This window comes from Tyto alba, unplaced genomic scaffold (genome assembly GCF_018691265.1).
Source record: "Tyto alba isolate M040663 unplaced genomic scaffold, T.alba_DEE_v4.0 Super-Scaffold_8, whole genome shotgun sequence".
Taxonomy (NCBI): domain Eukaryota; kingdom Metazoa; phylum Chordata; class Aves; order Strigiformes; family Tytonidae; genus Tyto; species Tyto alba.
In genome coordinates, this window is record NW_024881329.1 from 3,254,289 (window position 1) to 3,278,652 (window position 24,364).

The 24,364-nt window shown below is 53.5% G+C and overlaps 1 protein-coding gene across 2 annotated transcripts in view; it reads left to right on the plus strand.

The window, feature by feature from the left end:
* LSP1 (lymphocyte specific protein 1) overlaps window positions 1-24,364 on the plus strand; it is a 51,601-nt gene that overhangs the window by 6,725 nt on the left and 20,512 nt on the right. Inside the window, exons 1-3 of one of the 2 annotated variants that reach the window (XM_042785468.1) lie at window positions 6,369-6,499; window positions 19,519-19,671; window positions 23,036-23,125. In XM_042785468.1, coding sequence (XP_042641402.1) covers window positions 6,441-6,499; window positions 19,519-19,671; window positions 23,036-23,125 — 302 coding nt within the window. In that variant the 5' untranslated portion in view covers window positions 6,369-6,440. Of the gene's footprint in view, window positions 1-6,368; window positions 6,500-19,518; window positions 19,672-23,035; window positions 23,126-24,364 lie in introns of those variants that run through there. The other variant, XM_032984968.2, reaches the window with a different exon arrangement.

Here is a 24,364-nt window from a genome sequence, read left to right on the forward strand (position 1 = left end):
AGTGACAGACCCCAAACAATCACGACTGCCAGCCATTTGGGAGGGGCAAAGTTCTCCCCCAGTAAAATGGATGGCAATAATTATTTCCTCTTAAAGTAAGTGCCTTGCAGTTGTCACTTAGCTTCATGTACCAGGAGCTGACAGCAGTGTGTCCGAGCTGAGATGTCTTGAAGGACACACTAACATGATATACAGGCTGTGAACCCCTGCTCTGGCAGGTCTTCTCCTCCCTTGGGGTGACATTTGTCTCTTTTGCTGCTTCTCCACTCCAGTTGCCATCTTCCTGCACACAGCTTTAACCATCCCTTGTGCCGAAAGGCTCATCTTAACTTTTTGTTGGGCCTCACTTTGGAGCACTAATGACTAATCATCCCCCTCGATGGAGGCACGTGTTGATTGATCTTCAGGCTTTTTGGATACATGATGATACTTTTGCCTGTCCTTTCACAACACCTCCCATCTTTTGCCCAGCTCAGTGAGGGACGCATGGGTGGATATGGGCAAGCTGAGATTAAATGCCTTTCTCCAGGACAAGATGCAGCTTGAAGTGAGGGGATACCTTGGAAGCAGGAACTGCCAGATGACGCTTGGGGGCTCCTTCTTACCCATTAGTCTACTCTGACCCCAGCCTGGCAGTGTGTGGCAGGGATTAATGGTTGCTAAACTGCTTGTGTTGCACAGTGTGGTACTACACCACAGCCCTGAGCCATCTGCAGATGAGCTGATAAGTTTATATTGGGCAGAAGCTGTATTTCACTTCTTGAAAGCTGTGCTGGGATGGTCAGCTGAGCAGCACGACCCAGACACAGGGCTGTACTCGCTCAGCCGTACTATCCTACAAGGCTATGTTGCTTGGTTTTGGGTGATGCTTGAACACATCACACGTGCTACTTGGTGCCTCTATTACAGGTTGTGCCCCTCTGATGCTAAACAAGGGAGATGTCTGAAGGTGTCTTTGGCTGCCCAGTGTCCATCTAATCCACCCAGCCAAAGCAAAGGCCACTCCACTTATTTTGAATGGGCATTCAAAGTTCAGATTCATTCAGCAGCTTTCCAAGCCTCAGTGAGCAAAGACTAGTGACAAGGCAATGTGATGCTGTAAGCAGGCCTTTTTAAAAGTATTTTCTACAGTGTCTGCCAGTTGGGGGACAGACAACCTCTTGGCAGCAATAGCCTGTGGCTTATTCATCCCGGATGGAGTCCTTTGTCCTGCTTCTTGGTCCTGAGAGGCAACCAAAAGAGATGGAGCTAGTCTCCAATAGTTCTCTTGTCCAGTAATGACCCTCCTGCGTGGGCCGGGAGTGTCTTATCTGCAGCCATTGTTGTGTCTTCCTGTCTCTTTCCCAATGGCTTTGTTGATTTAACCTAACATATAGATATGGTGAGCTGCAGTAACCACACTGGCTCGACGTGCTGAACCAGTTGTACTCCTCCAGGGCTTGGCTGGGGCGCTTGGTCTTGGCCCTGCTCTGTAAAACTCAGGCAACAGCTCACCGCAGCGGCTCAGGTGGGATCTCTCCCTGTTGGCACAGCATCTCGCACCAGAGGGGCTCCGATCCCCTTTAACCATGCTGGGCTGCCCAGTTAGTGCTTACACCGCCTCTCTTTGCTTCCTTCCTTCCCCTGTTTGAAATCCAGCTTTCAGATGGTCCTTTTGATTCCTTCTCCCTCGGTTCCCTCATACTCTGTCCTCCTTTGTATCATTCCTGGAGCAAAAGCATCTTTTCTTATGAGGCTTGTAAGCTTGCACCATCCCCTCTCACTGCCAGATGAAGCAAACTCTTAGGATTTTAGGTTTATGGATGTACACATGAAGTGCCCCACAGGGAGGGTCCCTCCTCCATTTTGTGTGAGGGTGAGGGGTAGCGGTGGGGTAGACAAAGAAGGATGCTCCTTCTAGACCGGGCTTCTTCTCCCTCTTGTTTCTGCCTCTTTGGATGTCATAGGAAGAAAACCATCATTGATCCGAAGCCAAGTACTTCAGATTTAGTATGACACACTGTTTGTTGACTCTTTGGACCCAGCCCACAATTATACATGTTCTTCATGGTGCTCCTCTGAGCACGTGGGCCAGGAAAAAGCTCTGAGCCAAGACATCTCCTGCCTACAGCGTTGAACACCCTCCCTGAACTCCCATGGGGTCAAGCATTGGCTTAGGAATGTCCCTTCCTGACTCATGGCCAGGGCTGAGGAAGGCTTGACGGGGAGCATCATTGGAACTAGACTCCTTCCCTTGAACCCTGAGCTAATTGCACAGATGAGATGCCCTGCCCTCCTGACAGCACTTTTCTGGAGCTTGTAACAAGTTGTTCTGCTGTGAAGGAGACAATGTGCTGCTTTTGGCTGCTAGACACCTTGTTTCCTTGGGATTACCCCTGGCTGCTTGTTCTGGCCTCTCTCTATGGCTGCCCAAAAGTGAGCCCTGGCTAAATAAGCTAGGCTGAGCTAACTGGGAATCAGGGATGAAGGTGAGATGGGCAAGCCCTATCCATCAGGTTAATGCGTAAACCACACCGTCTGCACGGCTGACACACCAACTGGTGTGTCCCTTTCACTGAACTGGGGTTCCCAGGGGGCTGGGCAAGTGCTGATGCCTGCCAGGCTGCCTTCCAAGTGGGGGTTGCACGTGCGTGGCGAAGAGAAGTCGGGGAGGTGTCAGGATAGGAGGAGAGGTTTGGGATGGCAGTGGGAAGGATGCATCAGTTCAAAGGCAAAACAGAGAGACCCCATCTACTCTATCATCCTAGGTGGGGCTGCTGGTGGAAGTGCAGGGTCTCGGGCAGACACAGGGCTGCCTGGTCCTTGCTGAAGAGGTGAGGCTGGCCACGTGAGAACGTCTCAAGGTGGGATCCCACCGCTGACATGCAGGCATGGACCTCTGGAAACCATGCTGGCAGCTGATGGCACCTATAAAGGACTGACCCTCAAAGCAGCCGTACATTGGGGCTTGTGCTGACAGTGCTCTGCATCCCAGAAGTATTGGAGAAAATTGCTTGGGCTGCATTTCTTTGCTAGCAGGACTAGAGTCTTTTTGTTTCTTTTTTTTTTTTTTTTTTTTTTTTCCTAGACCATGTGTTAGCCTCCAACTGATTTTGCAACTAGTCCTACATAGCAGAGTGATTGTGTAATTAACGGGAACTGGTGCGGCCCTATCTCTCTGGGACTCCTGCCCTCCTTCCCGTAGCGATGGAGACAGACTCGCTCCCTCCTGGCCTCCCACCTTCTCTGCTTCCCCTGCTGCTGGGAAGAGCTCTGGGAAGCTCTCTTGTGCCCTGCAGCGTGTTGCTGGGTGCTCCGGGCATCCCTGCTTCTGTACCGGGCTGCGGTTTTGCTGCTGAGATTTATGGTGGTTCTCCTAGCTTAAACTGTGCCAAAAAAATAACAGATGAATTAATTCTGTGTTTTTCTTCCTGTGTCTGCTGTACTCCTACCCGCTTCCTGGTGGGACCAGGAGGTTTGTTTCTGTGAAAGGATAGGAGCAGCTGTGGGACTGATGCTGACCTTACTGTTCTTGGATACATGGTATGATTCAGACTGATGCACCTGGGCTCGGCAGCACGCGAGGGAGGAGCGGGGACGGGGCAGCAGGCGCCTCTGTTCTGCAGGGTGATGGTGTGGGATTTCTCCTGCACCGCTCTTTCTCCGCGGTCCCTTAGGTGCAGCCTTTGTGCTTTTGAATAGTGGGTTTAAATGTTCCCTGCCCCATGGAGATGAGAATACGTGTGTCACTTAGTGCACAGTTCCCTCCCTTCTTGCAAGCTGTGAGTTTAGGAAGAGGATCCTGCTCTGCTCTACTCTCCCTGTGGTCCTGCAGGACCCTGCTGATGCTGGAGGAAGGAGGAGGGTTTTTTGTCATATCTGATGCCTTTCTCAAAGATGAAAGCCAGGGAGAAGGGCAGGAAACCTTCCCCAGAGGTCGAGTAGCACAAGGCACCTTGTGAAGGAAGAAGAATTTGTTCAGTACTGGGAAATTCTCTCCCCAGGAGCGCTGCGGAGCTCAGCCTGCTGCCTCTTGCCATGTGGGGTCCCCTCTCCTCACTGCTTCACTTCTGGTGCTTCCAGATGATCTTAGCCCCTTAGACCAGTAAGAGCTAATGTCACGACCTCTCTCTGCTCCTGGATTTCATCATCCAAGCATGGTTTTTGTCAGCCCTGTTCGTTGCAGGCCCCCATCCCTAAGAGGCTCTCAATCCTGGGCTTGGGGTGGAAGTCTGCCAACTGCTTGCGAGATGAGGAGCTGAGCCTGGCATCCTCCAGGAGACAAACCCGGGCGTGGAGGCAAGGCTCTCTTGCTGGGGGAATCATCAGCTTTTCCCTCTGCCCAGTGACCGGGAGGAGCTCGGCTCCAGTGGGTAGTGGTGTGCCATTGCCTCTTCCCCTCCCCACACCCAGCCAGCTCCTGCCTTCTCCTGCTGGCAGCGGCTGCATTCCTCCTCGCCCCTCCTCAGCTCCCTGCGGATCGCCCGGCATCTCTGCCTGAAATAAGAGTGCTGCTGTGATTTCATTCAGCCCCCAGTTGCTGCTGGCCCATGGCTGCTAGCTACATCCCTGCCTGCCAGGGCTCCTCCGTCTTGCATCCGTGGCTGGCTCGGACCATGGGAGTCGCTGGCAGGTTTGGGCCGATTCTCTCCAAAAAGAAATCCCTGTCGGTGCATATTTCACTTCGACTCCGGGCATTTGCAGTGAAGTCAATAGGAATGTTCACATGCTTAAACCTAATTACTCCTGTAAGTACTTGCAGGGCTGGGGCAGGCTCTTTTTCAGCAACAGAGACCTTTTGTGGTGGCTATCTTGCATCTTCTCAACAAATTTAGAAAGGAAAAAATGCAGCGTGACAGCATCTGAGCAGGCACAGAGTGAAGCCAGCATCAATGTCTGCTTAGTGGGTTTTGTTGTTCCTGAGCACTCAGGAGATGCTTAGTAAATACCTGCAGGAAAAAATAAGCTGTTTTGAAATGAAGAGACAGTGGGAAAGAGGGCAGGCACTTCCTTCTGATCTGGCTTTAATGCATTTCCTTTTTATTGAGATTTCTGGGTGTATTTCATGGGCAGCTTCCCCATTTCAGCTTACCAGGTGGCAAGAAACACTTCTGCAGAAGTGATTGAAAGGAAATGTGTAAAAGAGATGAGACGGACTGAAAGCAGAAGGAAGATTGAGTGTCTAAGCAGGGTGGTCCTGTCATAACTGCTCCCACCTCAGATACAGCCAGAGGAATAATCCCACTTACTGTGGGGGAATATGGGCAGGCTGTGCCATGAGCACCATGATGTGCAAGTATAAGGTAGGGCTGGAACTTGTTAGATGCAAGTCCAAACTGTTGATTTAGTGTAGCAGATGATCTCTTCCCCCCAAAAAAGTGCACATGGAACGGGAGATTGCAGGTTAGGGCAGAAAAAGGCTGTTGCTTTTGTTTGTTTGTTTGTTTGTTTTTGTTTTTTGTTTGTTTGTTTGTTTGTTTGTTTTTGTGTTTTTGTTTTTTTGTTTTGTGTTTTTTTTTTTCCTCCAAGACTGCTCCCATGATGAGGTAGCATGAAGAGCAGTCACCTGAATGCATGGCAGATGGGCATTTTGGTTTAGCAGGTGGCAATGTTGTTAGCCCTTCACCAAACACTCACGCACTTTTTCAGTCTCTTGGAATATCAGTGTTTCATGGAGGCAAGCCAGATTTTTTTGCTCTGGCCCAATTTGATGGCTGGGGAAACTGAGGCACGGGAGAGCCGGTCACTTGAGCAGAAGCAGGGTGCGTGCTGCTTGCCTGTGGCTGCAGCCCAGTGGCTTCCCCCCAAAATCCAGCTGCTCTCTCCATCCCAGGAGAACATTTTTCTCTGGAGCAGCGTTTCCCGGCACAAAGCCCCTTCTCTCGTTAATCTGGCCCTTGGTTCACCTCCGGGGACCGTTCGGGGATGAGCCCTCTGCGGAAGACTTTTCTCGTGGATGGACCAGGAGTGATTTGCAGCCTTCCGAGCGCAAGTCGCTCAACCTGGATTTCTGTTGCCAACTTGCTTTGTGTAATCAGGAAAGCAGTGGTAAAGGGGGGGAGGAAAGAAGGGGGGGCTGGGGATTGAATAAGGGAAGGAGGAGGGGGCTGGAGAAGGTGAAGGAGGGAGAGAAGAGGGTTAAAGCGGAGGAGGGCGGGGGAGAAGCCCCCCCCCCCCCCCCACGCTGGGGAGCGCCGGGCTTTGTGCTGCGCTCCCAGAGACCCTCCCGTGACACTTCCACGGGGCGGGGGGAGGTGAAGGTGGAGGAGCCAAGCCGGGGGTGTGGAGCTGGGGGGGGGGGGTGTGTGCTACCAGAAACAAAAGGAAACCGGCTGCAGAACTTCCTGAAGGCGGCGAAGCGGTGGCGGTGGCGGTGGTGGGGTGGGGGGGGAGGCGGGAGCGCGCAGCGCCGGGCACTGCCCGCGGCGCTGGGGAGGGGGCGGCCGCCCGGCCCCGGCACCATGAGCAGCGCGGTCCTGCGGAGGAACTCCAGCAAGCAGGGCTTGCAGAACCTCATCAGGTGAGAACCCACCTGCCCGGGGAGGGGGACGGGGACACACAGGCTCCGGGGGTCGCGGAGAGATGGGGGGGGGGGGGAAGTGGGTCGCGGCGGGATGGAGGGCAACCTATTCCGGAGGGATTCGTCTTCGTGTCCCTTTAAAGCCGCTCAAATGGCTTCTTCACCCCGGTTCTCCGGCAGACGCGATGCGTTGGAAGGAAGGAAAATAGATACCCTCCCCGCCTCCTCCCCGAAAGCAATATGAGAAAAGCAGATTTGAACTTACTGATGGCTTTTCCAGGAGCACACAACTGAAATAACTGAGCACAACTGTGACGCTCACCTGAGCCGGTTGGTTCCCCCCCCCGTCACCTCCCCGGCTCTGTGGGAGAGGTGTCTCAGTGTGTGTCTGTCTTTTTGTGTCCCCTAAGCGCCGAAATCTCCTCCCTAGAAAAAAAAGGATTTTTTTTTTATTTTTATTTATTTATTTATTTATGTAGGAAATGTACATTGTGCAGGCTGTGATGTGCATTTTCAATTCAGAGAGCTGTAAAGGGCCAGATCCTCCCAGGGCTGCAAGCTGACACTGCTCTTTTGATTTAATTAATTGCAATAGTGCTTTGAACCGTTCTCTCCGAGCAGAATTGACAGGGCAGGGAGGTGGACGGTTCAGCTGGGTTTATTCCCGTTTGTCAGCCGGGGAGGATGGTTACATTGTCTGCTGGCGCTGGGATTCCCTTCCACGCGGTCCCTCTGCTTTTCCCTGGGGGCAGGAAATTCTTCTTGCCTCTGTGGGTCTGGGGGATCCTCCCCTGGCTGGTGGTGGTGTGCCATGCTGATGGCTGGGACGAGAGGCACTCCTCGCCTCTTTATGTTTAATTGAGCTGCTGGGTGGATGGGAGGTGGAATTGGGGAGTGCTGGACTCACAATCCTGCGTTTTGGGCACCTCTTGGCTCCCTTGTGCTCTCCAGCTGGGAGGTGGAAGATGTCAAGGTGGGGGTTGTTTGGACAGGAGTTTTCCAGTCAATTTGGGATTTCCCTGACTCTAAACCTCACCTCTCAAACGAGTTTCTTGCCTCGGAAGGGAAACTGGCTCCTACAGCCATCCAGTCCTTCCCACCTTCTCTTGGGGCCCGTTCTCGACCCAGAGGAGTCATCAAAAAAGCTCCCACTGGTTCCACGGGGCTCTGGGATGGCAAGTGGGCAGGAGGAGCCGACTCCTCGCTGTTCATCTCCTGTTTGGCCCGTTGCAGGCTTTCCCAGAGGGACTGAGATCTCAGTCACATGTCCCTGTTTCGGAACAGGGCTTGGTCGAGGGGTCTGGGAGCCTCTGTGTGGGTGTGCAGTGCGCAGGGGTGGGCTCAGATCTTGGGCCAGTTGGTACTGAGGAGGGCCAGGCAAATGAACTGGGGTGGGAATCACTTGCTCGCAGCTGAGCGGCAACTTATTTTGCAGGGTGGCAGGTGGGGGGGGGGCGTGGAGGGAAGCACATGTGTCACGTACACAGAAAAGGGGGGTCCAAAGAGCCGTTCCTTGGCACAGCCCAAGCCAGGGCTGCAGGGGTGTTTTCCTGTCCTTAACGGTGTCTCCGAGTTCCTCCTGCTGTGGATAAGGGACTTTTGGTTCCCCAGAGACTCACGGGGGCTTTTACCAGAGGAGCTCTGGGATGACATTTGTCCTGAGTGGGGTTATTATGCTTAATCTGCTTGAGGTTTGGCTTTGTGGCTGCGTTTTCCAGTCCTGTTTACAGATGAGGAGGGAGTTGGGGTGTGAAGAGGGATTTGATCTGTGGTTTACACCCCTATAACCCCACTAACGCTCACAGGGGCCAGTAGGAGAATAGGCAGGATCTGTTCCTTCTCCCAAAGCAGTTCCCCTCCCTCCTAAGCCCGGCCGTGGGGCTGGCTCTGCAAGCCCTGACACCTCAGGTGCTGTCACAAGCTCCTTCAGCCTGTGAATGGCTCCAGGCTTCTGGCTGGAAGATATATTGCTGTCGAGATTGCCGTGCTCTGCTTTTATCTGTCCCAAGGTGACCGCAGGCAGAGCGGTTACGCTGCCCAGGTCCTAGGCTCTTGTGATGTGCCCGAGTGCATCGGTGACCTGGAGCACAAGGGTGAAAACGCCTGCTCAGAGCCATGTTCATGAGCACTGGGGATTTCGGTGTGATGCCAAGATTTACCTGGCTGCTCCTGCTGCAGAGAATCAGCAGGGGTAACCAGGGAATTACCTTCTGTGAGCATTGCTCAGCCAAGGGACTCGCTTGCAAGGCCGTTGTACGGCTGGGTTAAGGGATCCTGAGCTGAAACCAGTGTTAAAGTCTTGTGGGTTTGGGGTTGAAGAGCTAAGTCCCCATGCTTAAGCATCCAGTGTTGTGCTCGAGACAAAACCCCAGCATTTCAAACGCGGTGGCCCGTGCCCGTGTGCGGAGCAGGAGTGCCTGGTTGCCATCACCCGGACGTCGGTCCCAGGAGCCAAATTTGCATGAAATGGCTTTTTTCCAGTGACCGTGCTGACAGGTTTAGCGCACGCCGTGCTTCGGGGTCTGTTGGTGTGCCTGAGAGCAGTGGGCTGTGTCGGAGGCACTGCAGGCTGAAGTGCTGAGTCGGCACTCCAGGAAACATCCTTCACCTCTTCCCAGCCCGGAGGTAGCCTGGAAAAATTAGCGTCCTTGTTCTTCCCTGGCTTTGCAGAAGGTGCAAGCCGGAGCGTGCCATTTACATTTGGAAGGCTGGAGGCTGAAAAGAGCCCAGGGTTATGCCTTGCAACCATCCAGCACGAGTGGCTGAGTAATTACCTGGGATAGGCGTGGGGAAGAATGGGCAATTGCAGAGTTATCTACCTCCCCTCCTTTGCCCCTTGTGCCCAGGCACTCCCCTTGGCAGGCATAGTTTCTCTATCAGGATATCGCTGGGGAAAGATTTCTCCCTTTGTAGCATGTTAACAGCAGTTACCCCTCACCCGCCCACGAGACATTGTATTTTTTAAAGTCCTCTCCAAACATGAGCCACTTTATCTTGTTATCGTGGGCTATTTTTCCTTATCCTTCTAATGAATTCCTATAAATAAGATAGGGATCCAGCGCCTGTCATGTCATTTCATTCGGTTCGTTATCTGCTCCTGCTGGAATTTTACTCTCCCGCTATTTATCGAGCCCGGAGTGTTTCACAAAAGAATATGGCCGTTTAATTAACCTACAAATCAGCCTCTCTCTGTAAATCAGCTGGGCCGGCTCCCTCGAAACTGGTTTATCGGGCCTCTTGGCTGACCCTGCCCCCGCGAAGCGCGGCGGTGGCTTGTAGCCGGGCTGTGCAGCCGTGGGGCGAAACGCACGTACCGGTGGATGTGCTTTAGAAGCACGGCCGCTCCCCTCTCGGCGGGTTTGGTTTTTATCCAGCACGTGGGTGAATCCTGGGTGTCGTTAGGAAGCGAGCCGTGATCTGTTCTCGAGAGGGGAAAGGACGGTTTTCTTGTGCGCTGCTTGGATGCTTGCTAGCGCTACGGGGGGACCTGGCCCAGAACAGGGGCTCCAAAGCGTGGCTGCTGCACAGGTGACAAATAAGCGAGTGTCTATAATTACATGCCTTTGCAACGCCGTGGAGTCTGAAGTGCAAATAATGCTGTGGGGAAGGGGGGACTGAATCTGGAGGATGAAAAAGCTCCGGAGACGAGTCAGAATATTAGATCGGGTGATAAACCTAATTATTTCCTCTGTAGGATGGGACTTGTGCTTCTTTATCTTCTGTGGAGTCATTAACATGGGAAGCCGAGCCGTGAGATCTGAATTCATGCTGGCACACCCCTGCGTTTTGGCCCACCACACAGGATGAGATGCTTTTCTGCCTCCAGCTGATGCCAGCCCTCGTGGTCCTGGCAAGGTGGGCTGCGTGGCCTCTTCTTTCTCCCTGCAACGTGCTGCTGCATTGTTGAGCGATGCCCTGGCAATGCTTGGAGCCCCCCAGCATTATGGGTAGCTTTAAAATCCCCCAAACCCTTTGAATTTTGGTGTATGTCATGAGTGTAAGATTTAGTTTGATGGGGATCTTGGGGGCTTTACCCGCCTCTGCGGGATGCCTTCCCTTCCGCCAGCGTGCGATGCTCCCGGAAGCTTGCCAGGATGTGTCTCAGCGGGGAAGATGCTACTCCACTATTTTTCTGTCTTGACCTCCCAAGTGCTGAGCTGGGAACAAGGAGCTTGAAGTGCTTGGGAGGGCTGGATGGCGCTTAGAAAGGGGAGGACATTTTGGGGGTGTGTGTGTGGGGGGCTGGTTGATGCCAGGACACGGTCTGGGGCACAGTTTGATGCTGCAGCATCTCTTTACTCCACCTCCCTGGTTTGTGGGTAGGTACGAGGAGTGAGGACAGATTGCCGTGAAGAAGTGGGGCAGCTCTTTAGGGGGAAATGGGGGAAATGAACGAGCCAGTAGCAGAGCTGCTGTGTCGGGAGAGGAGGCAGGGATGCTGGCATGGGGACACAGGGCCTTCATCAGTGCAATTCATACTTTGCAGTGCTGCCTCAACCTTTCACGAGGAGCCTCTGGTCCCTGCAGGACTTACCCACCACAGTGCTCCCCTTCCCCAGTCCTCCCTATTTGATGTTTTCATTAGTGGCTTTTTCTTTTTTTTTTTTTTTTTTTTAAATCCCTCTGCATCCCATCGCTGGGGCCAGAGCAGAGCTGATGGGCACCTTTGCAGACGTGGAGGGCGGATGGGAAGGGAGAGGCGACCAGATGCTGCTGGTGGGGAGGAAGGAGCGGCCAGGAGAGCCCTTTGGGCCAGACCGATGGCCCGGTTGCTGCTGGGGCACGCCTGGGGGCTTTCTCCATCCCCGTGTGACTTGGATGGTGCCAGCCACTCGCAGAACGATGTCACCACAATTTCCAAGCCAGGAGGGACCTGGGGCTTTGCAGCCCAGCTGAGCCATGGGGCAGGGTGGGGGTAAGGGGCCAAGCCCATGCATGGCGGGTACCCCCTCCCCTGGGATGCCCACCTTCTGCTTTCACTTCAGCTCATCCATCCCTTCTGAGTGCCCTGTGGATCCATTCCCAGATTTTCCCACCCCTGGGGCTTGTTTCTTTAGAAGCATTCCACCTACCATTGACTTTTCCCAGAAGCCAACGGACGGGTTTTGTTTGCTTTTAGCCTTGCTTGTCCTAAACTACTACCTGCTCTCAAGCAATGGGGTATGTAGGGCTTGAATTCGAGCCCATGGAAATTCCTGGGGAGCTGTAGCTAGCTTCTGAGCCCCTTGGGGCTGCAGCCACAGGTTATCCACATCCTCTGGCGGGACGGAGAAGAACCACCACGTGTATCTCAGCATGATTCAGCTGGAAAGGACACTGGATAGGGATGATGACGTCTGAGGCTTTGCAGCTGGGATGGTGTGTAAGAACAAATTTTCAGCTTCCAGACATTTTTTTTTTTTTTTTTTCCTTTTTTTTTTCCCCTTCTCCCACCATTTGTATGGCTTAAGTCTTTTGATGGAGAACACAAAGGCGGGCACCCACCATCAGCAGCACCATCCCTCAGCTCTGGCGGGCAGAGCGGGGCTGCCAAGTGCCTCTGTCCCAGGGCGAGAGGCTGGGGCGTCCGTGCCCTTAAGCACAGGAGTAGCAGTCGGTCTTTTGGGGCAAAGGCTGTTTTTTTTCTCACGAAGACATGCTGCTCTAGCGCAGCAGGGACCGAGGGCTTGCTGCTGACTCCGGTTCCGGCTGCAGCGCAACTCATCAGCGATGGCCATAACCGAGGAGAACCTCAGCTCTCCCAGGGAGCGGAGCAGCGCGTTCCCACGGCCTCCCCGCTGCCTCCCGCCAGGGCTCGGGTAGCAAACTCCCTCCTGCTGCTGGGGGCTGCAGGGCTTGGGGGGCACCGTCTCGCCCCAAGGGCTGCAAAATGAAGGACTCGCGGCCAAGCCAGCGGTGCTTTAAAAAGCAGCATGCTTGGTATGAATCTCACCCTTAATCCCAGCTCGAAGCAGGGGTAAGGCTATTGCTTGCCTCCCTAGGCTCAGACTTGTTTTCCAGCATGAGCGTATCAAGGAGGATGCTGGCTGACCGTAGCTGAGGTAGGGAGGCTATGGAGCCTTGCTTGCCTCCAAGAGGGGAAAAATAAAATACAAAAGCTGGGTAAGGCAGCCTGAACCTCTCTGACAAGCCTGCTTTCTCCTCTGGCGTGCTCCCTTGCGAAAACAGAGCCCAGACTTCCTGCTCTTTAGAAGAAAACACTGATTTCTTGAACCTTACGGCTGAGATGGAGAGACCGTGAGAAAGGGCCGCGGTTCGAGGTCGTACACAGCACCGATTTCTCACACCTACTGAATACCGTGGAGCACTGGGAGGGCTCGAACTCCAGCCCTTTCCTCCGCCCCGCCAAATTCCTGACCGGTGATGTTAATACATTACCACACCAGCCTATCTGTGCGCTAAGGACCCACGGTCCTGGGGGTGCAATCCATCATCCTGTAAGGGATTTGTCCGGATTCTGTCTGCCATCATTAAAACCAATAATAATAAAAAGGAGCAGTTGTTTCCAGCCGCTGCCTTGTGCCTCTCTGAGTGGGCCGTGCATCACCCACGGTGTCTGGAAGTGCGGACCATCCCTTGTGCCTTTCTGGAGCCGCTGTCCTGCAAGAGGCAGGGGGGGACAGATGAGGCTCATGATGAAGGACCAACCCTGCTCGCATCCCTCCTCTGAGGTCTGCTCCTGCCGTTCACCACCAGCTCTATAAAATGTCTCATTTTGCTTGTGGAGGAGGTAAATTACCAGCTCGGGGTCTTCCCTGCCCATCAGGCCACAGTGACAGGTCAATCTTTGCAGGGAATTTAATGAAGGCTAAACCAGGCAGAGTTTTATACCTGGCACGTGTGGGTGCATGGCTGCACATCCTTCTTGGGGCAGAAATGGGATGTGCTTTCGTGGAGAAAACTCAAGATTAATTTAAAGAAAGAAGAGTTGCTTTTATTTTTAAGGGAGAGAGAGGTCTGCACTATGCTGCATGTGGTTTTTCTTCCATTTCTGCCTGATGAACGTTTGGGCTGTATCATATTCTGTTCAGATGCCTTGGTGTGTCCTTATCGCCCCACGCGTGACGCTTTTCCACGCCGCCCAGCTCCGGCGGGATGGCGGGGACAGGCTCTGCGGCCGCCCCAGGGTGTGAAGCAGCTCTATCCTGCTGCTCCTATCTTGAAGGCGAGCTGTGATTTATAGGAGAAACAGGGAGACGTGGCTGAGACTGCGCAGCTACTGCTGGGGCGGGGAAGCTTGGTATGAGAAAAAGGCTGAGGGTGAAGCATATATATGCATTTTTTTTCCTCGCCTCCAGCCCCCCTTCTTGTTCAAACTGTGTAGCCTGGACTCTGAACGGGGTAATGCAGCTGAGGAATTACATGAATGTATGGGAGGGAGAGGCTTGTGCAGCATCGCTGGCAGCCTTTGACTGACAAGCTGATCTTTCAGAGCTAGGATAACCATCTCTCCCGAGACAAGGCTGAAATAAACCCCAGGCTGTGACATAATTTTTGATTTTATTTCTTTTCTCAGTCTCCCTGTGTTGTACCACTACCCACACCCCATTCCTTATCCAGTGGGGTGATTACCCAGATGTAGACTTTGTTATCAAGCCACGTTTCTCCTAAGCCACAGAATGCTGTCTATCAAGAAGTGTAACCATTGCTTGTCTGACTTAGAGATGGCTGTAATGTAGGTGCTTTGCCAGCCCGTGTCCCCGGGTGTCAGGGAGCAGCAGCCTCTTGACAGAGCATTAATCAGGGGGCCAGGATGCCAGCTGGACCTCTGCTCCGTTCCCTACATCTTCCTGGCTTCATGGTGACCTTGGACAATTCCTTGGGCTTGGGGACGGGTTTCTGAAGGTGTCTTGATAGGTGGGGGTAAACCTAGGTCTTAGAGTGATCTTTAGAAAGGGCTGAGATGTTGAACTCTGATGCCTAACACTTGTGCCTGCGGTGCGAGGCATCCCCTGGGATGCTGCTTTGAGCCAGGCTGTGCGTGATTTGCAGGGATGGAGAGAAACGAAACTGTGGCAGCATGACCGTGCATTGCGTGCAAACGCCCTCAGCCACGACTTCTGGGGTGGCCTGACACTGGTTGTCCCGAATGATGTGAGCGGAGGCGTTATCTGGGTATTTCAGCATACTTCACTCAGTCGCAGAGATCCATTATATGCCGTTCATAAGAGACTAAAAAGTGATAAATTTGTTGGCGGAAGGTCAAGCGGGTGAGGGAGATGTTCCATTGTAGCCTTTTGAAGGTGTCCTCTTCCCCTTCACGTGGCAGGGTGAGCTGCACATCTCTGTACCCCTGCCAATCATGTCTGGGCCCTTTATAAGTGGGTGATAAATGCAATATTGAAATAAAGCCTGGCAGCTCTGGTCGGCAGCAGGAGGAACTTGTTGACAGTCCGAGGCCGTACTCCGCACTGATATTGTATCTGGCACCGCGACGAGGCAACGGAGGCTGCAGTGGATTATGTGGGAAGGGGAAGGTCCCTTACACAGGTTTTTGGCATCTCCCTTTCCCCGAACCTCAACAGAGGGGCCAATGGGATGGCTGCCGGGGGCTGCAGGGCTGCCCTTCCCAGTTCTTCTCACGCTCATGCAGCCACATCTCTTGCAGGTGATATTTTCAGCGGTGGTAGACGCTGTTGCTTTAGCAGGTGATGGGGCAATATATCCTCTGGGAAACAGCAGCCGTCAGGCCAGGGGTTGCACATGGCTCCTCCTAAACCCTGTTCCCAAAACCTCTTCCCTCATGAACCCTGGCTCTGCAGAGGCAGCCCACCCAACAGAGGCACCGACCAAAGTCAACACTGTCCTGGCCTGATACCCCGGTGAGCTCAGGAGACAGGAATGTCCAACGTGCTGGTAGAGGGTTCCTGGGTTTTTCTGGTGCAGGTCTGCAAAGCCCAAAGCCTCCAGGGGGCATTTCATTTTCCTTTCTGGAATTAGCTTTAGTGCTGAAGGTTGGGTTTGGGCCAGCAAAGCTTCCTTTGAGCCGTCGGCCCTGCAAAAGGCTCCTCGAGTCTGCAGCATTTCCCTTAAACACAGCTCATCTGGTGCCAGAAATTTCCCTCGCCTGAATATTATAATCTCCTCAAGTGCTGGTGAGGAATTGCCCAAAGGAAACGTGACCTTTCCAGCAACACTGGCTTGTCTGGAGTGGGCGTTCGTGGCCCTGTGGAATGGCGTGGCCAGAGTGCGGGTGCCTGTATCGTTGTTCTGGAGGAGGAGGAGGTGTTTTGTAGGGCAAATTAAAATAAAACCCCTCCCTTGGCTGGGGGTCCGGAGGGAGGTGAAGTTAAGAGCTGGATCTGAAATGGAGAGCCGGCCCCAGTTCGAGCAGAAGTCTGAGCATCCCAGATGCTTGGCAAGCTGTGACTCCGTGGCCAAAGCAGAACCGAGGTGCTTTCAGCCTGTCCGTAGACCTACAGGACCTCCTCGGGAAGAGATAAGCCCCTTCCACAAAGAGTGTTTTTCCCCAAACTAAGACCTCCAAAAGCTGTTGGCAGAGATGTAAGGACCGTGTAAGAGAAACAACCCAGCCTGGTGATGAGGTCCTGTCGGAGCAAGCCTTGCCACAGGCCCTGGCTGGTGGGGCAGCGAAACAGCCTCTCTACCTTCCCTCCCTCTCCAGTCCCCCTAATGTTTGCGTGACGGGGGGAATTTCCTTTCACCTCTCAGGAAAATCCCGCTATCCAGGCAGCTGACTGGATGCAGGAGTGTAGCACGCTGTAGCTCATCTTGCAAGTCTTCAAGCTTCAAGTCTTCTTGCTTTCCATTTCTCCTATCCTGGGTTGGGTGAAACAAAGCGGGGAGGTCTCCTCAGTCCCACCTGCTTCTTTCCAAAAATTCCCCAGCTTGGAACCGACCTGGGAAAGTGCTGGCTGGAGGTGAAGGCAGAGGTATGTGCTATCAGCCCGCTCCTGAAGCGTCGGGTAATTATTTCTAGAAATGGGAAAGATGTTGTGCAATACCACTGTGGGCTGATCACGTTGAGATACCGAATATAATTGCGAACAACTAGAGCAAGCAGGAGCCCACAGCCCCTTCTTGGAAAACAGAACCGTTTGGAAATTAAATCTTTCCACTTTTTTGCTTTGAAAGGCAATTTAACAGCTGACCCTTTCCTCACACTTGGGCTTGTCCAAATTGAAATGGCACATTCCGTCTGCGGTCCAACAAGCCCTTGTAGCTGCCCCAAATGCAAGGACTTTGGCAAGGTTTAGTTTCTCGTTTGTTTGAGTTTGGTTTTTTTTTTTTGTTTGTTTGTTTTTCACTGAAGACAAATATTTGTGCTGCTAGGTCAGTCAAAAAGGAATTGTCCTTTTTCCTCTGCTTGTTGGTGTGACGACTGAGCGCCAAAGCATTGCTTATTAAACCTTGCTCCGCTGCCAGCCTTTTTGAGCGCGAGAGCGACCTCTGAATCCGCTAATAAACTGGTTTTAGCTATTTGCTGGGCTGTGCTGATATTTCTGAACCCAGGGTGAGTGGGGCTTGGTGGGGGCTTTATCCGCAGCCCTTGTTGCTGGGAGGAGCGGGCGCGGAGCTCCCAGCATTGCAGCCCCGCCGCGATGCTCGGTGTGTCTGAGCCGCGTCCCAGCGCGGAGGCCGGTTTGCTCTGCGGCAAAGGGAGCTGGGAAAGATATTTCCCTGCTTTTGCAGCAAAATCCTGCTCCCCGAAACGGTCGCCCCTGGCTGTCCTCAGCCTGTTTGGAGGATGCAGGGACAGAATAGCGAGCCGGTGAGGTCATGGGGAGAGAGTTACTCACATCCAACTGGGAAAGGGAGAGGGCTGCCAACCAACGCTGCTCTCGCACCGCGGAAAGTTCACGGGTTTCGGAGTGGACCCCCCCCCTCCCGGGCACCTCGGGCAAGCTGGGGGCTTGGTGCAATGCTCTCTCTGCAGCAACCTCCCAGGGAGCTGGAGGAGGGGGCAAAGGAACGAAATTGAAATCTAATTTGTTCTGGTATAAATATGGACCTTGCTTCTTGTAACTGGGGGTGATGTGGGCGAGAGGGGGTTAAGAGCCTTTCCGAATCAGAGACTATCTGGAGCTGTAGCACAAGGGAGGGAGATCATGGCAGAGTTTAATGAATGACTTCATTTATATATTAAAAAAAAAAAACCCACACAACAACACGGTGGCTTCCTGCCAGGCCCACAGACAAGGGTTTCTATGGGAACATGGGGGAAAACAATAAATAGGAGTGTGGGACGAGCAGGGAAGGGAGGAGGGGAGCCCAGGCTCTGGTCCGGATCTGCTTTGTTCCCCGTGGAGAGCAAGGTGGCAAGGGACGAGGATGGGGAGATGGGGAGAGGGCATCTGGGTGTGCTACTTGCAAAAAAACCCCACCCAAAGTAAGGCAGTAAAGTAATTCCACGGCAGCAGAGCGGTCTCTTGGTCTAGTCCCCACGTCTGCTCCGTTCCCTGCTCCCCCGTGGGCTCAGCAGAGATGAGCGACCCGTCTTCGTCCAGGTCCACGTCCCGGCTCTGCCACCTCAGGGAGGTGGGAGTTTGGGAGGGCAGGGATGTGGGGTCACCCCCAGCTTCTTGCCAGGGTGACAGTGGGACCCCTCCACAAAGGGATGCTACCGGGGCTAAGCTCGGCGGTCCTGCCCACGCTGCAGAGTGAAATAGGCTCCGAGTGGGTCTCCCCTGGAATGGTTGACAAAGTTCAGCGTGTAATTAGAAAAGCCAAATTTTTCTTGAACAAAATGTCTCAATCCCAATGTGTTTTGTTTTGTTTTGTTTTGTTTTTTTTTCTCCCTTTCCTTTGCTGGGAGAGGGGGGGATCTGTCCTGAACCTCAAATGAAAAGATCTCAGTGAGACCCTCTCATGTGGTTCGTAGTCCGGGCTGTGGGCAAAGCCAGGCAGGCTGGCAGAGTGGCACTTCTGGGGTCAGCTGAAACCTGCCCCTCATTCACTCAAACTGGGCTGAAACAAGTCTCAAATAAGGCATTTTTTGTTTGTTTGTTTGTTTGTTTGTTTGTTTGTTTCCCTTTTCCTTTCCACAAGCTCTTTGCCCAGTCTGAACTGATGTCGTACCTTATCCCCGACTGAGCAGGTTCATCCTCTGGGGACTGCAGTCCCGGGATTCGCAGGTCAGGCTGGGTCCTGCTGCTGGTGGCAGATCGCCTTCCCGACTCCCGTGTGCGTGCTTTGCACAAGCGTGTTTCTATAAATAGCCTTGCAAACACCGGGGGGAACAACCTTCACCCTCCGCTTTGTCACCTGAGTGGTGACCATGCCGTTGCGGCGTGTCCCTTTGTGCCTGCACCCCGGCTGGTGCCACCAGCCCTGGAGCCGATCCCGCGTGGGGACCAGCTTATTGCTGGAGGGATGCGAGAGGCTCTTCTGTTGACAGAAACATTATTATCCAGTGGTTGAGATGTCTGGGAGAAGCCAGGGCAGGTTTTCTTCTCTGCAGGGGAAGAAGAAGGAAACTGGGCAGGGCAGAGCGGGACACAGCCACTGCCCTCTGCCTCTGTGTCCTCTGCTCCTGGTTGGGCAGGAACAGCTCAACTGCTTAAGGAAACTCACCCCCAGGGTGCAGATCTCACCCTCCTCGGGCCAAAGCTTGAGATGGGGGTGTGGGATTTCTTGCAGCGCTGCAAGAAATCCCACAAACCCCCTTACAAAAATTCCTTTACAAACCCCTCCTGGGATGCAAAGCGGTTTTGCAGGGAACCGTGCTTCCCAGGGGGCTTTCCAGCCTGCGGGAGGGAAGGCGACTGGTCTGGGAGGAAGGGGATACGCACCGCATCTTCCTTGGGGTTGGGAAGGGTTCTCCTGCCCCCCTCTCCCAGCCCGTGTGTCCCCCCCTTACCCTTGCACATCCGTCGGTCCCGCTGCGGAGCTGTGCTGATGGAGGCAGGGATGCCGCTTTGAGGACCGCTGCTCGTGGTGGGAGCGCTGCAGGAGCCCTCCGCTTGCCAGGGGAGCCCAGGCACCCCGGGGGGGCATTATTGCCAGGTTCCACAGGCAGCGGAAGGTGTTAAGGATGAGTTTTCCCTTTGGCTCGGCAGGCTGACAGCGCAGTGGAGCGTGGAAGACGAGGAAGAAGCGGCGAGAGAGCGGCGGCGGCGGGAGCGGGAGAAGCAGCTGAGGTCCCAGGCAGAAGAGGGCTTGAACGGCACCGTCTCCTGCTCGGAGAGCGCAGGTCCAGCACAGGAAAACCAGTAAGAAATACCCACAGATAAATCCTTCAGGAACACGCTCTCTCCTTGCAGCAAAACCCTCCTGCATCCACGGGGCGAGTGTCTCTGCTGTTCGGGGTGGTTTGGGGAGACGGGGATGTTCCCTAATTGGTTTGGGTTGGGGGGATTTAGCCCAGACTAACAAGTAGTGTGTTTCTAGTTTGGGCAGAAAAAGCCAGAATACCTGCTTTGATTTTTTTTTTTTGTTTGTTTGTTTGTTTTGTCTGGAGGCTGGGTGTTTTAATCTTACTGCCCTGAGCGTTTAAACTAAGACAGCTTGGGTAAGGCTGAGCTCAGGCGGGGAGTCCCTAACACCAGGGATTTCAGTGCCTGGTTAAATTTCAGCTTGTGAATCATCCCACGCCTAAACTAATGGAAGTTCCTCACACATGCGAAGACAGACATGTGCCTGGGGGGATGTGATGCGCAACCCTGGGCAGATCACGGGGCTGGTGGCCGAGGAAACGATCGCCTCTCCTGGCTGGGCTCCTCGATATCCTCTGCTGCCGTGGCAGGGGGGAGCATGGAGCAGCTTCTGGGCTGCTGCAGTTCACCAAGTTCACAGCTCCAAGGGTTAAAGTTAACTTGATGCTTTAAACGGGCAGGCCCTAAGTGGAAATAGCTCAGGAGGCATTTATGGAGATGCTGAGCTATCTGCTGTCAGAGAGGAAACCCCTGGAGAAGGGATAGGCTGACCAGTCACATCCCCAGCATCCCACCACAGCCTCCCCGTGTCCACAGTTCGGCTGTCCAGGTGCTGTGTAGCACTGAGGCTGGCACAAAACCCAGTCTGCACTCAGAGCTGCCAAACTGTCTCAAAGACCCCAGTCTTCCCACTGTTTATGTGTTCAACTCATTTGTAAATATATTAAACACAGTGGAAAAGTGGTGGCAGGGTTTGGGATTACAGTCAGAGAGAAGCAGCAGCTTCATTTTACTGGAAAATAGCAAAAGCTATTTATAAAATTATTTTTTTTCCATTAAAAATCATTTTTTTCTCAGATACTTTCAAAATTATTCAGGTCTTTTTAAAAGTTTTTTTGGTCTAAAAGCGTTGCAAAGAAGCTTCAAAATCTTTTGTGGAAATACACCCAGTGATATTCTGCAGACGAAACTGCTGCAGTCCGCCCTAAAAGCAAACAGAAGATCTGGAAAGTAATAATATTTGTTAGCTTTTCCAACCCCCCCCTTCACACCGGGGCTGGAAAATAATTTTTAAAGGTCTTTCAAATGGCAGCAAAGATCTCTAGTCTCTGCTTTGCTGGGAGATGCTGTGAGCAGCCTTGGGCACAGAGCAGCGTGCAGGCTCCCGTCCCGTGGGCACGGACACGCTGCTGACCCCACAGGACTGTTGGTATTGCCCAAATTTAATTGAGTGCTTCAGCATCTGCGAAGGGGTTTGCTCTCTGCTCCATGATGCTTAAGCTTGCTGGGCCAGGCTTGACCCAAAGGGTGTTTCTTCTTCCCTTGGCCATCCCCTGGCTTCTGCAGCTGCTGACAAGCCACCTGGGCTTGCTCATGCAGCCAGGGTCAGGCCTGGCCATTAATCTTCTGAAAAGCTTTGCTCTCCCTTGTGTAAACACTGCCTCCTCCTTCCCTCTTCCCACACTGGGACTCATCCCATCCATGTCACTCCTGTTTGTACAAACCCACCCTCGGCATTTCCTTGTGCCAAAGGGACAGAGCGAAGCTCCTCTACTCCCTTCCCCCCACTAAAAAAAAAAAAAAAAAAAGATAAATAACCTGCAAAACTGCGGGTTTGCAGGAAAGATACGCATGGCCTTGAGGGCCAGAGGGATGGATGTCAGCTTAAGCAGTGCTGATGGGGCTGTGCTGGCTCCGTGCTTCCCCTGGGGCCACAAAGGGGCATATGGAAGCGACCAGTTTCCAACCAGCATTTGGCCAGTCTCCCTTGCCCCCGGGAGCTTTTCAGATAGCCTGAGCGCACGTTTGTGGCCAGGGCCACAAATACCGGAGCGATTCTGCCTCGGGCATCATCAACCCTGCAGCCCGCTTGAAGCCCTGACCAGGGCCTCAGCAGATCCATGGTCCCATCCTGGTTCTGCATCAAATTTCCTGAGTGTTATCCTGGGGCAGCCACGAGCTACTGCTACACATACAGTGTAAAATAACCCAGACCAGGCTGCAGCGTCCTAGGCCTACGCAGCACCGTTGCTCGACAGTCTGAGGGGATGCTGAAGCCGTGGCAGGAGCTCAGCTGTGCTCCAACTTGTGGCTAAGCAGCTGTTTTTGGGGTACCCCCCCCTGTACTATCCTCCCTGGTGAGGGCATGTGTTTTTGGTAAGTCTGCAGCTCCTGCAGTCAGTTCAATACGAGACTACAAAATCTTGGAGAAATGCCCTGTATTTCAAGCCACCGGGGTCACAGAGGAGGCTGAGCGTCTCCTGACACCTCCTAAGAGCCCAGAAAGGCAAAGAAAAGACTCACTCATGTTTATTATATATTTTGAACCTCTGAGTTTTAAACTGATCTATGAATCCCATATCCTAATTCCCATTCCCAGGCAAGGTGACCACCCTGTGTCCCAAAAACATCTGTGAAGCCACCTCCTCGGGCTGACACTTGCAATGTGGCTGGGACCCCCCTGGCTGGGAGGCGAGTTTCCTTGTGAAGAAAAGGAAAGAAATAGGGAAAACCCAGCAGCCCCTGTGCACGGCCAAGGCCGCATCTGGTGCTGGCAGCTGTGGACATTTGCAGGCGAGGAGCCGGGGTCATGCGGGTGCGTGTGACTGGCTCAGAGCTGTAGGGAAACGAGAGGATCCAGCCCAAAACGTGAGCCAGTGTCCTAATCTTTGGGTCTTCACGCCTTCCTCATCCAGCGAGCTGTTCAGGCTGGCTCCTGCTGATTTCTTTTCTATGGGGCTGTGTACAAGCCTAGGACAAGCAGCACCGGAGTTTGAAACCTCTCTGGTCCAAACAAGCTAGGGCCGGCTCCGGTGCAGAAAAAAAAAAAAAAAAAAAAAAAAAGAAAATGGGCATTTTGGTTCTGATGTGCTGCTTGTCTTTTGCTCGCCTGCGTGCAGCCCCAGAGACCAGGCAGGCAGCAGGGTGCTCCTGCTAGAGACACAGAGCTGCTCCTTCTTCTCCACGTTGCAGCGATGCCCCGGGAGAACCGTTTTGTCCGAGGGTGTTCCTAAACACGTGGCAAAGGCATCTTTCCTGTAATGGAGGATAAGGCTTCAAGTGGGATTTGGGAGCAGCCGGGGGAAAGAAGATGCAGTAACTGGAGGGAGAGGGCAGTATCAGGCTGGGGCTCTTTCAGGCCAGGTTTGGGGTTGTTTTGCATCTCTCTCTCACCCTCATTTTCCTTCTTGCTGTGTTTCAGCTATGACTTTAAGCCGTCTGGGACTTCAGAGCTGGAGGAGGATGAAGGGTTCAGTGACTGGTCCCAGAAGCTCGAGCAGCGCAAACAGAGGTGGGTAGGACACCGGTGGACCGAGGGGCGGGGAACCAAGGTGCCCAACAAAAGGGCTGTCCCGGGGGAGCGGTGACCAAGCCCAAGTCAAGCCTAGCATGCATATGAAAGAGGCCAGGGCCTGGAGCACCCTGCACTGCTGGGACGGACGCTCACCTCTTGCCGTTTGGGCTCGCGGGGAGGAACAAGGCTCAGGGGCTGCCCCAGGCTTCGGGGATGTTTGGATGGAGCTCTGCGATCCGAGCGGTGGCAGCCTGCCAGGGCGCCTGGGCTCGGAGGAGTGACAACAGCGGATTTAAGCCACCTGAGCTGCTGCAGGGGCTGAAACGGCCTCCTAACATAATCCAGGCCAGCCCCAAAAGCTGTTCTAAGTTATCGCTGCTTCCTGGCTCATGTCAGCATAGTGGGTGTTATGGCCCCAGCCCACCTTGCGCTTGACTCCTCTTTCAGCAGGGGAGAACAGGCAGCAAAGCCCTGAGAGGTGCCTGTGTGCCAGCTGTTTAGTCCCCATCTCCCATCACTTTCCCCTTGCTGAGCTGAACCAAACTCCTGCCTTAACCACTTCCCTTGGACACCATCTACCTGCATGTGAAGCCTGTGACTCAGCTCTCTCGGCAGCTTGATTTTCTAGGGAATTTTGCCCCTCTGATGACACAGCCTCTTCTTTACTACTGAGACTCAAAAAATGCCTAAGATTAATATTTACTGCTGAACAAATAAATAAAGCTCGCTTCTTTCTTACTTTTTCCCAAACGCTGCAGCTAAACCGCTCTGCAATCTGTACCTTCGCAGCCCTGACCCCGCAAGCATTGCTCAAGCACCTCGCCACGGCGTTAATTCTCACATCTGTGGGAGCAATTAGAAATCAGCCCCATCTGTTTTTTGGCATGCTGCCTCTTTTTCCACCCCCCTTGCAAAGAGCTTGTCGGGAGAGAAAGGCTGCTGCTATTCCCTCCTTGGCCTTCGAAAGGGAATTTGCTGGAAGGGTTGCGTTATCCTCTCCGGAAATTGCTCCTCGGGTTTTGATGTGATGCTTGTGTTTATTCTGTAGAGGGGCAGGAGGCTGCTGAGCAGGGGAGGTGGCATCTGTGGCAGGTGAAGCCCATCAGAGAGGGGTGGTGCTTTAATGGCAGCAGCTGCAGCTGCGCAGGTTTTTGGCTAGGAGGTGGTTGGGGGAGGCAGCTGAAGGGGCTCAGCCCCTGGGGGCCTGCTGGGAGTGGGTTTTCTGCAAAAGCTCGG